The 18,021-nt window shown below is 44.7% G+C and overlaps 2 protein-coding genes across 3 annotated transcripts in view; one reads left to right on the top strand and one right to left on the bottom strand.

Moving 5' to 3' along the window:
• Positions 1-18,021, bottom strand: part of LOC112252627 (mitochondrial inner membrane protease subunit 2) — a 144,705-nt gene that overhangs the window by 16,358 nt on the left and 110,326 nt on the right. The gene's annotated exons all lie outside the window — the stretch shown is intronic.
• LOC112252626 (leucine-rich repeat neuronal protein 3) lies at positions 1,655-17,051 on the top strand. Of its 2 annotated transcripts, none has more exons than XM_042323319.1 (2): positions 1,655-1,936; positions 14,243-17,051. In XM_042323319.1, exon 2 carries the CDS (start codon positions 14,614-14,616, stop codon positions 16,723-16,725), a length of 2,112 nt encoding a protein of 703 aa, XP_042179253.1. In that variant the 5' UTR covers positions 1,655-1,936; positions 14,243-14,613; the 3' UTR covers positions 16,726-17,051. The 2 variants fall into 2 exon arrangements, with proteins under 2 accessions (XP_042179253.1, XP_042179254.1); XM_042323320.1 differs by lacking the exon at positions 1,655-1,936 and adding an exon at positions 2,155-2,362.

Here is an 18,021-nt window from a genome sequence, read left to right as displayed (position 1 = left end):
CATAACATCTGTTTTAAGCACATTTTCTCCTCTCCTGACTGCATGTGCTGCCATAGAAATAGAATGAATAGAACGGGTATCCCTATTCAAGTCAATGATAATATAATGTGTGGACTGGCAGCCGCTGCGAGGATCAAAGCAGGAAGTGTATCGATCAATATGTGCTGTGATTTGTTGATTCAACTCAACTGACATTACAAAAAAATACATTCCATGGCATAAGCCACATCAGTTAACATCAATTGAACAAACATTCTACATTACCATGACAATGATTGCATCACAATACCAGGCAGCCATTGTATCCAGGGTTTTCTCTGGATCGAAAAGGAGCTTAGGTGGTGGCCGTGGCATGGGGCTTGGCGAGGTCGGCATGACTGAATTTTTTTGATTATTTTAGAGGCCCCCCATCTTGGCGGTGTAGAGATTTTTCTACATGCTGAAGCCAATTTCTGCACACAACCCTAAGATCACCATTCACAATGCCAAGCGTCGGCTGGAGTGGTGTAAAGCTCGTTGCCATTGGACTCTGGAGCAGTGGAAACACGTTCATTGGAGAGATGAATCACGCTTCACCATCTGTCAGTCCGATGGACTAATAGGATGCCAGGAGAACGCTACCTGCTCGAATGCATATGGCCAACTGAAAAGTTTGGTGGAGGAGAAATAATGTTCTGGGGCTGTTTTTCATTGTTCGGTCTAGGCCCCTAAATTCAGTGAAGGCAAATCTTTACGCTACAGCACACAACAACATTCTAGACGATTCTGTGCTTGCAACTTTCTGGCAACAGTTTGGATAAGGTGAGGTCCATACATAAATGGTTTGTTGAGATCGGTGTGGAAGAACTTGACTGGCCTGAACAGAGCCCTGACCTCAACCCCATCGAACACCTTTGAGGTGAATTGTAATGCCAACTGTGTGTCAGACCTAATCACCCAACATCAGTGCCCGACCTCACTAATGCTCTTGTGGCTGAATGGAAGCAAGTCCCCGCAGCAATCTTCTAACATCTAGTGGAAAGCCTTCCCAGAAGAGTGGAGGCTGTTATAGAAGCAAAGGGGGGACCAACTCCATATTAATGCCCATGAGTTTGGAATAAGATGTTCGACGAGCAGTCCACATACTTTTGGTCATGTAGTGTACCTTATATCTGGCTTTAGTCTTTTAAGTTTACACTGATTGAACTTAGGCGTTCCGAAAAATCTCTTAGGAGGCCCGCGCAAGGTTTTTTACCAGTCAAATTCTCATGGTTAGAGGTTCCAAGCCTGTTCTTTCCATTCTGATGCAGGGAGGGTGGTGTTGCCATGGCAACTAAAGACTTGTTTGCCACAACACCTTTTTTCAGGTGTTTTCAGCAAGGAGCAACAAAGTTATCACATTTTTAAGAGTCCACATGATCGCAGAAACAGACTCAGCCGCACGAATAACCGAATACCCGAACGTCCCGTCTTCAGTGAGCTGTTGGTTCCAAAACGTTTCTGTTATTAATGACGGTGGAGCTGGCAGCAGCGGGGCAGAGTGATGGTTGATCAGCTGAGTGATCTGCTCTCTAACCGCAATGGAGAAACGGAGGGATAGACAGGGAACAGCGCCCGCCCCGTCGCTCTGCTCTGTACCCAGCATCTTTAACTTAACAGAGCCTCCCTCTCTCTCTCTCTCTCTCACACACACACACACACACACACACAGTGGAACAGCATCAGAGCTGGAGCTACCCATCTCTCCCTCCCTCTCCCGTTTCTCTCTCTTTCCCTCTGCCTCTCTCACAACGAAAGGAGAAGAAGACTATTGGACTTGGAAATACACATGAAAAACCGGCTGTGATCTGAGTCTCACAGTGTCACGCTGGACTGCTGCTCTAAAACATGGGTCCCAGCCATGAGGTGAATACCTGCTGCCGCTCAATACAGTATGTGAGGGGGCTCACTCCCGCGGGTAAGTTACTAATCTCTCTCGCCTATGTGTATGAGTCATATGTGGTTGGTTGGGGGGGGTGTGACAGAGGTCTGGTTTTCAGTGTGGCACTGCGGTAGTCCTTGAGTGTGGAGGGAGTTTGCAGCAGAGAAGGCAGAGGGCACAGCCTATAGTTATGTGGGAGGCTTGGCTGAGGGGGAGGATTGAGGAAAGAGACAGCTGCTCAGTCCAACACGGGCTTTTGTTGTTGATACTTTATGCACGGGTTGGATGAATACGTAGGCGCCGCAGAGGTTTTAGAGAGGGAACTACCTGTTATTTGCGCCAGGCTTTCCCTTCTGGTGACATTTTGATTTTCTGGTGTATTTTGAAAGCAAATGAGACAGATGTGGGTTTCAGGCTGGAGCAGAATGGACGTGGTGTTCTCTCGGCAGCATCACTCTACAGGTACATTTGAGAAAAAGAACAGCCCTGAAGTATACTCGCCTCTGTGTGTCCGTCAGGACTTGAACAGATAGGAAGACAAGACAGGGAATCTGCCGTCAGTAGAAAAGACCAGAATATAACGAGGTAAACCAGTAATAAGCCTGAGGTAAAATAGAACCCCCTCCATTTTCAGTGAAAGCACATCATAACACATAAATACTGGATGTGTCTAAAGTTAAACACTATTTGGCTGTGTGTGCCAAGAGGAGGAAGATATAGGATTTCTATGAGGATTTATTTAAGATTTGTTAGTGTCTTTAAGGAATCCAGGTGAGGTAGGTCAATATGAGGCGAGCGCTGGAGTGCTGGGAGTAATCCTCTAACCATCGGAAAAGACATTCCCACCACTGCCTGCCTAATTTACCAGAACGGCACACGCTCCCCCCTCCATCTCTCTCCCACTCTCTTTTCCCCCTCTCCCTCGTTCCCTCTCCGTCTCCCATCACTCTGGCTGTATTTAGGGCTTGTTCATAATTAAACATCATCATACTGAGGCATCTTTAGGGAGCAGCAGACCTCATTCAGCACTGTCACAACATTAGCTACTAAATGGGGTCAGAATTAGCCTAATCATGCAAAAAATGCCAAAAAAATGCACCAATATCACGCTGAATATCCTGGCTCTGCATATATTTAAAGAAGCAGTCGCCATACAGTAGTCCTCTATGGCCATCCTGCTTTCCCAAGGGTCTCTATGTAGACCGGTGGGGGAGATGAATCCACAAGAGAACGCAATACTAGCGCTTTACACGTGTGAGAAAAAAAGTGAAAGTGTACAGGTCAATCTCTGATGTCAGTCTTAACAGACCGCACTAAAGCAAAACACTATCCGAGTGTCAGGCTGCACAGAAACAAGTGAACGAATAGGATGAATAGGTTGCTACAAGATACTGTAACCTCACACGCAACACCATTCCATGCTAGAATAATGGCGGTACTGTTTGCATCTCTCAATAGACACTACTGTATATTGAGTTTATCCCAAACATAAAATGCAGGCTAATTGAAATGATGTGAGATGGCATTACTATGAGACGTGAATTATTTATGACAAGCAGTTTCAATTTGTTACTGGAATCTGGACTTGAGATCTAGATGCAAACCTCAAACTCCTGTGTAGCCTACAGATGTCAGGTCTTAATTTGACCCATTTCGTTGCAGGAGGATTTGAATTAATATTGAATATTTAGAATTTGCCGCCAGGGGGCAGCTGGAAGCAGTGTTTGAAGGCTGTACAATGTAGTACTGTACCTAGGCTACGATTTCGTGAGGCCGTCACGAACCAACCTTCTATCATCAAGTATTCCCACGGCTTGCTAGAGCATTGTGAACTGCCGTAGAGGAGTGGTCTTTGCAGCATGCTTTGGCTCCGAGCATCATGAGTTCGCTCTCAGTGCTAGGCAATCGTTTTGATACTTCATATAAATGGAAACTGTGTAGCCTACTGATATTTAACTTTTTTTGTGTGTCATTTAGCAGATACTCTTATCCAAAGCGACTTAAATTATTTACATTTTCCCTTACTGGTCCCCCTTGGGAATCGAACTCAAATCCCTGGCGTTGCAAGCACCATGCTCTACAAACTGAGCCGTCCTTATTTACATTATCCATTAAACACAACTGTCTTTAAAATAAACGGCGTGGCTGCGGATCCAACTTTTTCGGGGCTAAAGATGGCGGAGAAGTCGGATCCGCAGCCACGCCATTTATTCCTGAAGCGTCTGCGCATGTGTATATTCTCTACTTTACGCGTAGAGAACAGGTTACTCAGACGAATAGTGCTTGTTTCATTTGTTCAATTATTTACATCACAGCTGCATCAATGTCCGCAAGATCACAGTCACATAACGATCACAGTATTCTACATAACAGAACCAAATACGGTATAATAGCATAGTATAATGTTACTGTAAGACACACAAAAAACACAGCATTTCTCTCTCTCGTGGCCAAAACTCAACAGCGCGTGCCACTTAGCCAAATACACAGGTAGGCTATGCTACAGTTTATCACCATATCTCACTGTAGGCTACATCATTCGCAACACGATAACTCAAGATCTAAATGCATGTCCCCGTCAAACTGATTGAAATCAAACGGTTACTTACGACAGTGCCTTCGGAAAGTATTCAGACCCCTTGACTTTTTCCACATTTTGTTACGTTACAGCCTTATTCAAAAATGTCCTCAATCTACACACAATACCCTATAATGACAAAGCAAAAACAGGTTTTAAGAAAGAAATGACTGAAATATCACATTTACATAAGATTTCAGACCTTTTACTCTGTACTTTGTTGAATGACCTTTGGCAGCGATTACAGCCTTGATTATTCTTGGATATGATGCTACAAGCTTGGCACACATGTATTTGGGCAGATCTTCTCAAGCTCTCTCAGGTTCGATGGGGAGCGTCACTGCACAGCTATTTTCAGGTCTCTCCAAAGATATTCGATCGGGTTCAATTACAGTCTCTGACTGGGCCAGTCAAGGACATTCAGAGACTTGTCCCGAAGCCACTCCTGCGTTGTCTTGGCAGTGTGGTTAGGGCCGTTGTTCTGTTTGGAAGGTGAACCTTCGCACCCAGTCTGAGGTCCTAAGCGCTCTGGAGCAGGTTTTCATCAAGATCTCTCTTTACTTTGCTCCGTTCATCTTTCCGTCGATCCTGACTAGTCTCCCAGTCCCTGTCGCTGAAAAACATCCCCACAGCATGATGCTGCCACCACCATGCTTCACCGATGGGATGGTGCCAGGTTTCCTCCAGACGCCAGCTCTAGGAAGAGTCTTGGTGGTTCCAAACTTCTTCCATTTAAGAATGATGGAGGCCACTGTCTTCTTTGGGATCTTCAATGCTGCAGACATTTTTTGGTACCCTTCCCCAGATCTGTACCTTGACACAATCCTCTCGAAGCTCTACAAACAATTCCTTCGACCTCATGGCGTGGTTATTGCTCTGACATGCATTGTCAACTGTGGGACCTTATATAGACAGGTGAGTGCCTTTCCAAATTATGTCCAATCAATTGAATTTACCACAAGCGGACTCCAATCAAGTTGTAGAAACATCTCAAGGATGATCAATAGAAACAGGATGCACCTGAGCTCAATTTCGAGTCTCATAGCAAAGGGTCTGAATACTTATGTGAAAATGTGCACTGTATGCAGATAATGTATGAAAGTTTCACCAGTAAAACTTAAAGAATTAACATTCACGATTGTATTGCAGTGGTGTCTTTGTCTTACGGTAACAATATACTATGCTATTATATTTGGTTCTGTATTGTAGAATACTATCATTATGTGATCTTGCAGACATTGATTCAGCTTTGACCTAAATGTATTAAAACGAGCACCATTCGTCTGAGTAGCCTGTTCTCGGCGTGTACACATGCGCAGAGGCTTCTGGATGCTCTGGATCTTTTTGTCCAGAAGACTAATAAGATCCTGAAAAAGTTGGATCCTCAGCCACGGACTAAAATGAAAGTGTCTGGTATGGTCATTTCTTATCAAGATCGGGGGTAAAATATCCCTGGACTGTCCAAATCTAGTCAAATCGGGGGGAATGAGTTATTTGAGCCAGAACGGTGTGGGCCTATATACTGAGCGTACAAAACTTTAGGAACACCTGCTCTTTCCATGACATGGACTGACCAGGTGAAAGCTATGACCCCTTATTGATGTCACTTCAAATCAGTGTAGATGAATGAGAGGAGACAAGTGAAAAGAAAATGATTTTTAAGCCTTGAGACAATTGAGACTTGGATTGTGAATGTGTGCAATTCAGAGGGTGAATGGGCAAGGCAAAATATTTACGTGCCTTTGAACAGGGTATGGTAGTAGGTGCCAGGTGCACCGGATTGATTGTGTCAAGAACTGCAACGCTGCTGGGTTTCTCACGCTCAACAGTTTCCCGTGTGTATCAAGAATGGTCCACCACCCAAAGAACATCCAGTCAACTTGACACAACTGTGGGAAGCATTGGAGTCAACATGGGCCAGCACCCCTGTGGAACGCTTTCGACACCTTGTAGAGCCCAATGCCCCGACGAATTGAGGCATGTTCTGAGAACAAAAAGGATGCAACTCAATATTAGCAAGGTGTTCCTAATGTTTTGTACACTCAGTGTATGTGCGCCCCAGGCCACGATTGAACTCGATTTTCACACTTCATTATGTGACAATGGATAGACTACAGAATATGAACAAATATGGCTCCACTGGTCCAAATGACTAGACTGCCCCCACATGGATAGAAAGAGAACTGTGGGTTTCATGAGGCTCATTTGAATTTCCTGATGCGCACGAACATTTTCCACGACAAAAGATTGATCAAATTAAGATCTGACATCTGTACCATGCCTTGTCAGAGCCAAAGACAGATTTAGACTAGCGTGAAAACAATCAATTCATTTATGAAAACCTTGCTTATTAATAAAGAAAATAGCCAAATTGAAACCACGCCACACAACCTACCTATCCTACAAAATCCCCACTATGGGAATATCATTTACCGTAGCACATGGATTCATGGGCTAAACAAAGATTGATTTGATACACTGGGAAAACTCATTCCCAGCAGGTGTGACTCGGATTCTGAAGCGCCATGCATTTTTCAGTCAGCGCAGCAGAGCAAGTCCTACCTGGGCCTGTGGAAAGGGAATGGTGACATCTAACACCCCAAGCATTTCCAGTTAATGTATTGCATTAGGTATTAATGCAATGATCCGTCATATTGATAGCTTAATCCAAAGTGAAAAATGTACATGTGGCTAGTCCATTGCACCAAACAAAACTTATTGATTTAAGGTTTATACATACAAATAACAGGCAGTTCATGTGTACATGTGCACCTTACTTGTGTGTGTGTCTGGTGTGTGCACGCAAGTGTGCTTGTGTGTGGCAGTAGACCATAGGAGATGGGGTGGGTAGGTAGGAGGAAAGGGCTGGTAGGACACCGTGGGGAGCTGACAGCTTAACACCGATCCCTAATGAATTGTTGACTTGCTGATTATTTGCAGGCGGTGTTGAGCAGATGTAAGAGGGAAGCTCTCCTCTCCAGATTACATTATGCATGGGTACCACACAATAGGCTGGCCTAATAAATGTAGTCATACTGCTAATGCTAATGACAGGCACATTTCTAGCATAGCTAATGCAGGTTTTCATGGTGGGCTGCGCAGGCAAAACATTTTGCTGTTGCTGTTGACTTAGGCTACATAGCAGGCTGTGATATTGTAGCAGGCAGCACTATACGGAAACACAGGGGAGCAGGTCACGTTGAAGGAACACAGTTTTAGCTGGGACAGATTTAATGGTTAATCAATGAAAAGACATGGGGGTGGGGGCCATAGACAAAGAGGGGCACTTAGCTCACTCCATCCCCCCCGAGGCATCAGCAGCATGCACACGGCCAGGCTGTGGCCTCTTGATGTAGTTAAGACTCTAACATCCTACACAACAGAGAGGTGCTGAGAGATGGAGAGGGATCAATAATTCCCTTGGGTGCAGAGAGGTGGGAAGGGTATGACCGAGTGCATGGTCGACTGTGTAACACAGAACAACAGAGGGCATGGTCTGTTGATGGAAAGACCACAAACAGGCTCCCAGCTGGGATACACAGTGTCTTCAGAAAGTATTCACACCCCTTGACTTAACAACATTTTGTTGTGTTACAGACTGAATTAAAAAATGTCACTAGCCTACAGTACACGCAATACCCCATAATGTCAAACTGGAATTGGTTTTAGACAGTTTCACAAAATGAAAAGCTGAAATGTCTTGAATTAGTACGTATCAACCACTTTGTTATGACAAGCCTAAATATGTTCAGGAGTAAAAATGTGCTTAACAAGTCACATAATACGTTGCATGGACTCACTATGTTTGCAATTATATTGCTTGACATGGTTTTTCAATGACTGCCTCATCTCTGCACCCCACACATACAATTAACTGTAAGATACCCTCAGTCCAGCAGTGAATTTCAAACACAGATTCAACATCAAAGATCTTTTTTCTTTTCACCTTTATTTAACTAGGCAAGTCAGTTAAGAACAAATTCTTATTTTCAACGACGGCCAAGGAACAGTGGGTTAACTGCCTGTTCAGGGGCAGAACGACAGATTTGTACCTTGTCAGCTCGGGGATTCGAAATTGCAACCTTTCGGTTACAAGTCCAACGCTCTAACCACTAGGCTACCGGCCGCTCCGATCAGGGATGTTTTCCAATGTTTCCAATGCTTTGCAAAGAAGGGCACCTATTGGTAGATTAAAAAAATTTTAAAATAAGAATAAAAAAAAACATATATATGGGTGTATTGAATTTCCCTTTGAGCATGGTGAAGTTATTAATTACACTTTGAATGGTGTATCAAAACATCCAGTCACCACAAACATACAGGCGTCCCTCCTAACGCAGTCGCCGGAGTGGAAGGAAACCGCTCAGGGATTTCACCATGAGGCCAATCTTTAATGACTGGAGAAAACTGAGGATGGATCAACAACATTGTAGTTACTCCACAATACTAACATACAGTGCATTGGCATTGAGACCCCCCTTTCCCCACATTTTGTTACGTTACAGCCTTATTCAAAAATGTATTAAATCGTTTTTTTTCTTAAAAAATCTACACACAATTGACACTCAATTCCCCATAATGACAAAGAAAAAACTGTTTTTTAGCAAATGTAAAAAAGTTAAATAATTATCACATTTACATAAGTATTCAGACCCTTTACTCAGTACTTTGTTGAAGCACCTTTGGCAGCGATTACAGCCTCAAGTCTTCTTGGGTATGACGCTACAAGCTTGGCACACCTGTATTTGGGGAGTTTCTCTCATTCTTCTATGCAGATCCTCTCAAGCTCTGTCAGGTTGGATGGGGAGAGTCGCTGCACAGCTATTTTCAGGTCTCTCCAGAGATTTTCGATCGAGATCAAGTCCGGCCTCTGGCTGGGCCACCGAAGGACATGACCCGAAGCCACTCCTGCGTTGTCTTGGCTGTGTGCTTAGGGTCATTGTCCTGTTGGAAGGTGAACCTGCGCAACAGTCTGAGATCCTGAGCGCTATGGAGCAGGTTTTCATCAAAGATTTCTTTGTACTTTGCTCTGTTTATCTTTCCGTCGATCCTGACTAGTCTCCCAGTCCCTGCCGCTGAAGAACATCTCCACAGCATGATGCTGCCACCACCATGCTTCACCGTAGGGATGGTGCCAGGTTTCCTCCAGACGTGACGCTTGGCATTCAGGCTAAAGTGTTCCCTCTTGGTTTCATCAGACCAGAGAATCTGGTTTCTCATGGTCAGCCCTTTAGGTGCCATTTGGCAAACTCCAAATGGGCTGTCGTGCCTTTTACTGAGGAGTGATTTCCATCTGGCCACTCTTCCATAAAGGCCTGATTGGCGGAGTGCTGCAGAGATGGTTGTCCTTCTGGAAGGGTCTCCCATCTCCACAGAGGAACTCTGGAGCTCTGTCAGAGTGACGATCAGGATCTTGGTCATCTCCCTGACCAATGCCTTTCTCCCCCGATTGTTCAGTTTGGCTGTTGATACCCTTCCCCAGATATGTGCCTCAAAACTTTCCTGTTTCAGAGCTCTACCGACAATTCCTTCGACATTGTGGCTAGGTTATTGCTCTGACATGCACTGTCAACTGTGGGACCTTATATAGAAAGGTGTGTGCCTTTCCAAACAATGTCCAAACAATTGAATTTACCACAGGTGGACTCCAATCAAGTTATAGAAACATCAAGGAGGACCAATGGAAACAGGATGCATCTGAGCTCAATTTAGAATCTCATAGCAAAGGGTCTGAATACTTATGTTTAAGGTATTTCTGTTTATTATTTTTAATAACGTGTTTCACTTTGTCATTATGGGGTATTGCATGTAGATTTTTATTGTTTTAGAAGAAGGCTAACGTAACAAAATGTGGAAAAAGTCAAGGTGTCTGAAAACCTTCCAAATGCACTTTAATGACAGTGTGAAAAGAAGGAAGCCTGTACGGAATACAAATATTCCAAATGCATCCTGTTTTCAATAAATCACTAAAGTAAAACTGAAAGATGGCTGTCTACCAATGATCAACAATCAACTTGACAGATCTTGAATACTTTAAAGAAAAAAAGTGCAATATTATACAATCCAGGTGTGCAAAGGCCAGAAAGACTCACCACTGTATTCGCCTCCAAAGGTGATCCTCACTCGTATTGACTCGGGCGTGAATACAGATATTTCTGTATTTCATGTTCCGTAAATGTGCAAATGTTTCTAAAAACATATTTTCACTTTGTCATTATGGGGTATTGTGTGCATTAAATTAATTTTGAATTCAGGCTGCAACACAACAACATGTGGAATAAGTCAAGGGGTATGAATACTTTCTGAAGGCACTGTAGCTAATTGGTAGTATATTAAGAGGAGGGGAGTTGCAGTCACATAGCCAGTTTGGTGACTCTGTCTTTTGGCCTTATAATGTGATTAATCCATCCTCAAGGGGGCTAGGTAATAACACAAAGATATTATGGAAAAATCCTTACACTTAAAATGTTCACATGACCAGATCCCCTTGGCATACTGTTTATCATAACCCCTGTCACTGCAACCTGCTCCTCATCACTGCTAGCCTGAATGGATTGTGAATAAAACATGGTGGATTGGGACCACTTTATGAGATGTTTACCACATAAGGAGGTGGATGGAAGGAATTCACTGCACTGTGGCCTCACAGTACAGAGCCTGTTTCACTGTATGAAAAGGCACATCAATATTTTAGGTGCATCTCAACCCCCCTTCCTTTCTGCCATACACCCATAATCCATTTGGAGAATGTCAATATGCAGCACTTAAAAATGCTGTGGCATGCAACCTCGCAGGGTTAAATATAGTACAATAATTTAATTGTGAGGTAGATCGCTTTTATATAGCTATAACGCTTTCCCAGCTATTCTTTGTTAGCATGCTAGCAACTTCACACATTGTTGTCGTAAATTGCAGCCCAATTGTTAGAGCATTGTGCCTGTAAGGTTCGATTCCCAGTAACCACCCATATGTAAAATGGATGGATAAAAGTGTCTGATAAATGGCATTTATTATTAGAACATATTCTCCCTTTTATAAGTAACAAACACAATTCCATTTTTGTAGTCTTTGAAGGGATATTTGTAAGTGTGCTGTATTTTGGTAGAGTTGAGGTTTATTTAAAGAAAGCTACCTTTGCACTGTGCCCAACTGCAGCATTTGGTACTTGGTAATGCAATGCACTCTACTAACGGGCATGCGGCTGACTGAGTGGACTTGTCCCTCTGTTCCCGCACCACAAATGGCTCCACAGACGTCAATTGTTTCCCGTTACCTCAACCTCATGGCCACAACTCCTACTTCCATGCACTGTTAAAAAAACAAAAACAGGTATTTCTTTACTCTGTTTGATCTGCTGAAACCGATTCTGGGACAATGTAATCGCAGCAATTCAGAGAGGCAATGTCATCTCAGAGAGAGAGCGAGCGAGAGCGAGAAGAGGTACATTAAATAAGTGTTCTGCTGTTGCATCTTGAAACTACTCTGCGGCATAAGTGAAATCACTAAGGGAGCTAAATACGATAAATAACTGGACAATACGTTATACAAGTGCGTGGTGTTATCGCCAATGTGTAAACACAAGCGAGCAGTGTTAGCTACATCATGACGGAAGAGCATATAACACCACTCAAGCCTCCATTTGATCTAATTGAGAGTGGAAGGTATGTAAAAAAGCCCCAGGCGCATTTGTTTTGTTTTTGAGGAAATGAGCATCCAGCTCGAGGTTAAAAGAAAGAAGAAACAATGGCGGTACATACTCTGCTGTTCTATTGCACGTGCAATGATGTCAGAGGGGGGAACAGTGTTCTTTGTTTGGAGTAACGTCTTTGTTGTTGCAATACCACAAACGGACGAGTCAGTTTCACCGCTATGGATTCCAGATGAAATAACTAACCGGGAAATGCTCGTGAGCGTCGCGGAAGCAAACAGGAGTACTTCAATTAGCCTTGTGTGAGCCTCTCTAGAGTCAGTCAACTCTTAGTTAACCAAGGAGTATCCAATGAAACCATTTCCTTTTACAAAACCAGAACAAAGGAGTCGGAAAACGGTCATTGCAAATGACAGCTAGCACTACCACACTTAACTCGCTCACTGTCTCTTAGTATTTCTTTCAACACTTAACATAAAAAGCTTTGAAATAAAACACCAAATGTGTGTGAATATTCAACATGTTGTATAATATCAGACATGGAGCAGCTTGGACAAAATCTGTACACAGGTCCTACACAGATGGCTGAGCAGGAGACCATTAGGCACAAAAAAAAAGTCTTCCACCACTTGGTTCCACCTGCGTGTGTTGACTGACTGCCATAAACAAGCTAATATAGGCACGCTCGGTCATAGTGCGTCTTCCTCAGCAGCCTTGCTCGTATAGCCTTATAGACAGCTTCCTCTACCATGGCCCACAGAGCCTTGGGCTTCTGCCCTCAAGGTCCTAAATGAATCAAAACATCAATATGTGCAGTCGACACAAGCAAAACCCGGCACAGACACCTGTGGGAACAATTTGATTCAACTCATCATAAATATGCAATAGGGAAGAAGAGTCACAGAACAAGACCTGTGGCAAGCTTCGGAGCTATTTTGGCAGAATCTGAAATGCCTTGAGGTCAGCTAATTGGGCAGATTTGTTGCTTCTCAAGACCGTTTTGCATGGCTGATTGGGCTGCACGACCAGTACACCGGTGTCGTATGGACATGCCTGCCAACCGGAGACCTGACACGATCGTGTCGCCGGCGGTAACTAACGTGGCATTTTTTTCCCCCTCCCATGATTTAATTTAAAGTAGAATAGCAGCCTACACAAGAAATAACTAATATTGAAAACCATCTAGATGTCACCTGGATATATGCACATACAGTCTACTCAATGGGGAGGGCATGAATGGCAACAACAATGGGAGACAATGCCCCTACGGTAGTTGTGTGGTAAGAAACAGAAGAAGACAAAACACAGCTCAATCAAAACCGTCTAACCTTTCCACACACCCACTACTTTCCTTTCCACACACCCACCACTTTCCTTTCCACACACCCACTATTTTCCTTTCCACACCCCCCCACACTACTTTCATTTCCACACAACCACTAGTTTCCTTTCCACACACCCACTACTTTCATTTCCACACAACCACTACTTTCCTTTCCACACACCCATGCTATACTCCGGTCGCCATATTGAGCTGCAGCTACCACCTTCTCCATGGGTGGTTGTGTGTAACAGAGAGAGAGAGTTGATGTGTGCATGTGAATAGTTAATATATTCATGGCAGAGAGAAATTCAGCTAATTGGGGAGTATGGCAAAACTGGGGGGGGGGGGGGTTGTTTTACTGCTGTGAGCAAGATATGAATCGCTGTTTAAAAATTCAGATCTTCCAGCAGATCTCTTGCCTTTCAGTGATATTGAGTGACTCCAGTGCTATTGTGTGCATCCCAAATGGAACCATATTCCCTGTAGTGTTTCGACTTTTGACTAGGGCCCATAATGCTCTGGTCAAAAGTAGTGCACTATATAGGGAATAATGGTGCCATTTGGAACGCATCCATTATTAGTCTTCAACTTATCAAATATATATATATATATATATATATATATATATATAGGTCAAGTCAACCATAACTTCTAATTTTGATGGCAAAGTGACAGCAATAAAATCAAATGAGCACTGAATGTGTCAATATTCCTGAATGTCAATACATGCCTCAGTCTCTCAATAATGCCTTGTTGTACTGAGCTGATTTTTTCTGTCCATTTTCTCCCCAGATGGAAATTGACACGAGGAGCGACAGTGATTGAGGATAACAATGATGGAAGACAGAGTGATCCAGCCCAAGCCAGAGCATTCCTCCTCAACCCTTCCTTCGCTTCACCGTCCGGCCATCTGAAGGATACATTGACCTTCACACATCCAGCTTGCCTGACAAACTGGAGCAGGGTACATTGAAAGGTTGCTCCTCTCCTCTCTGCCAAGGACGAAACGACTACAACAGGGCCAAAGCTTTGGGGACCAGGTGACAGCAGAAATCTGCTCTGTCTGGCCACGGTAACAAATGAGCCTTTATTTGTGAAGTTAACAGTGCTAACATCAGACTCCATAAGGACCAATTACTATCTGAAGGGAATAGTGGGCCAAGATGAAGGAGACTGCGTTTGTGGCTTGTTTGTTAGCGGAGCTAGCTCTGACTGCCTTTGTTCTGGCCTCAGAGGGGGGCACTGCTCATTGCCCTGCATTGTGCCGGTGTGAGATACGACCCTGGTTCTCTCCCAGCTCTATTTATACAGAGGCTCCCACGGTGGACTGTAATGATTTAGGCCTATCGACACTGCCAGAGAAACTGCCCTCAGACACGCAGGTGCTATTGTTACAGACCAACAATATCATCAGCATCGAGAAATCTTTGGATTACCTGGCTAATGTCACAGATATAGACTTATCCCAGAATAACATATCCTCTGTGAGCGATGTCCGTCTGGGTCCTCTTCCCCATCTGCTGTCACTGCACATGGAAGAGAACTGGGTTCCGGCCTTATCAGATAGCTGTCTCCCATCCCTGCCCAACCTCCAGGAGTTCTACATCAACCACAACCTGATCTCCTCCATCAGTCCTGGGGCCTTCCAGGGGCTGGGGAGGCTCCTGCGGCTCCATCTCAACTCCAACCGTCTACGGGGCATCAGCAGGGAGTGGTTCCAGCCGCTACCCCGCCTGGAGATCCTGATGATTGGGGAGAACCCCATCGTCCAATTGTCAGACATGAACTTTAAGCCCCTGGTCAACCTACGCAGCTTGGTTCTGGCCAGGATGAATATGTCCGAAATCCCGGACAACACTCTGGTCGGCCTCGACAATCTGGAGAGCATCTCGTTTTTCGACAACCTGTTTGTCAGAGTCCCCCGGGCTGCTCTGAAGAAAGCCAAGAACCTGAAGTTTCTGGATCTCAACAAGAACCCCATTGAGCGGATTCAGAGAGGGGATTTTGTGGACATGTTCCATCTCAAAGAGCTGGGCATCAACAGCATGCCTGCACTGGTGTCCATTGACAGCTTCGCCCTGAACAACCTCCCAGAGTTGACCAAGATAGAGGCCACCAACAACCCAAAGCTGTCCTACATCCATCCCAACGCCTTCCACAAGCTGCCGAGACTTGAGACGCTGATGCTGAACAGCAACGCCCTCAGCGCTCTGCACCGCGGCACTGTGGACTCCCTGCCAAACCTGCGCGAGGTCAGCATGCACAGCAACCCCATCCGCTGTGACTGCGTCATCCGCTGGATCAACATGAATAAGACCGGAGTACGCTTCATGGAGCCCAATTCCCTCCTCTGCGTGGAGCCGCCTGAGTACCAGGGCCAGCACGTCCGTCAGGTTCACTTCCGGGAGATGACCGAGATCTGCCTCCCACTCATCTCGCCTGGGAGCCTTCCAGATCGAGTCACGGTCGGGAGAGGGAGCTTGGTGACGCTGCACTGCCGGGCATTTGGAGAGCCGGAGCCAGAGATCTACTGGGTCACCCCCTCTGGGGACAGAGTCCTGCCCAACAGCGTGTCTGATAAGCACTACATGCATCCAGAGGGGACCTTTGAAATCTATGACATTACAAAGCGTGAGGCAGGAGTGTACACCTGTGTCGCTCACAATCTTGTTGGCGCAGACCTTAAGTCTGTGTTGGTGGTGGTTGACAGATACTTTCCACATCCTTCTGTTAACGCTTTACATATATACATTAGATCAGTGCAGCCCAACTCTGTTTCAGTGTCTTGGGATAATACTCACGGTGGTCTTGTATCCAATATAAAGTGGTTCACAGTGGCAAATGCTAAGCACCCCTCCATGGCACACACTGCGAGAGTACCATCCGACGTGAAGGAGTACCGTCTCACCCACCTGAACCCCTCCACCCAGTACCGGGTTTGTGTGGAAGTCATGAGCATGCAACTCGGACACAACAGGGACTGTGTCAATGTCACCACAAAGGGACTGGCTCACCCCGTAGAGAGCAGGGAAACGTGGAACACAGTGGTGATGGCTGCCTGTGCTGTGCTATTCATTGTGGTCGCTGTGGCTTGCTCTCTCATATACACATCTCTGCAAAGCCAACACTTTTACAGGAAGTTGATGGTGGACCAATCTCAGTCATTGCTCAGTCCTAGCACCCGCCCCGGCTCCGCCTCTTCTCTCACGGAACTCTGTGTGGCTGGAGTCAAGGTGAGGGCGACAGTGATAGACTTGCCAGAAAACTCCATGTAATGTAAGTCCTTGAGAAGGAAAATTAATGTTCTGGATTTTAAACAAGGTGAAATAGTGATGGACACAGAACTATGTTGATTGGTGCCCCCTCATTTCGTGACAATGACAGGACACCGCGTTCTGAAACACGATGGAATCAGAAGCCGGAGCCCTCACGCTTAAATATTTAACCAGCTAAACTCTGACCCATAGACTATTTTATACAACAAATTTGTGTCGTTGCGGAAAAAAACTTTCACAGACCGGAATCTAGATTGTGATATACGTGGCTACTGGTCTGTCATTCATGAAGTGCAACTGGAATAAAGCAGAGCACAAAGACTGTTGTCTCTCTCTGTTATGGCTTTGTGCTTTATAACGCCTTGTGGAGATGTCTTTGTGGTCCACAATGAGGAATATTTCCTGTGCTGTTTAATCAACACTCAAGGATCATCATTAAGAAATACCGCTCATATACAGTTTATAATGGAAAAACGTGTTAGATTAGTAGACAATAACAATGTATATGATGTAAACAATTTTATGATCACGTTTTTCATTAAAAACAGTACATTGTAATTGTAATTATGAAAGACCCGACTTCAAGGATGATTTGCTTAGGACAATCTGAATACGATATTGGGATACTCTGAAAGTAAACAATCTAAGCTCCCTTCAACAATAACATTCAGTTGTCCATGAAATGGAAAATGTTATAATTCATAAATATGAGTCCCATAAATCTTTCCATGTCACGGTCTAAACATTGCAAGAGGAAAACAGAGTGATGTAGACAAACACAATTACTGGGACTGCCCTTGAAGGCGGACATTTTAACATTGTTACCAAAATGCAATCTCAGGCAGGAGGACGTGTTTTGCCAATGACCTGGGAGTAGGAGTGTGTGTGTGTATACACACTGTACTGTGTGTGTGTGTGTGGGTACACACTGTGTGTGTGTGTGTGTGTGTGTGTGTGTGTGTGTGTGTGTGTGTGTGTGTGTGGCATCAGAAAAACCCATTGACTTTGAACTGCATTATATTCTCTTTCATTAAAAATCCAATATGGATTCCTAACACAAACCTCACAGAGGTGATGAATAGGCGACACATGCGGACTGATGGGGGGCATTTATCAGAGGGACTCCACCATATATCAACTGAGTTTCAGCACCTTGGACAGGGCTTTTAGAGTGGTGCCATTTGTCAACGCCACAGGACCTAAAATATGACCCATTAGAGCGCAGGTAGTGAATAGGTCAGCAAGAAACTTGGAGGCTGCTAGCCCCTGAGCGCAGTGCAGTGCTCCCCTTCCCTC

The sequence above is a fragment of the Oncorhynchus tshawytscha genome, linkage group LG06 (genome assembly GCF_018296145.1).
Source record: "Oncorhynchus tshawytscha isolate Ot180627B linkage group LG06, Otsh_v2.0, whole genome shotgun sequence".
NCBI lineage: Eukaryota > Metazoa > Chordata > Actinopteri > Salmoniformes > Salmonidae > Oncorhynchus > Oncorhynchus tshawytscha.
Note: the sequence above shows the minus strand (reverse complement) of the source record. Positions and strands in the feature narration are given on the sequence as shown.

Coding starts and splice junctions, on each gene's coding strand:
- LOC112252626 (XM_042323319.1), top strand. CDS start 14,614: ATGAAGGAGACTGCGTTTGTGGCTTGTTTGTTAGCGGAGCTAGCTCTG.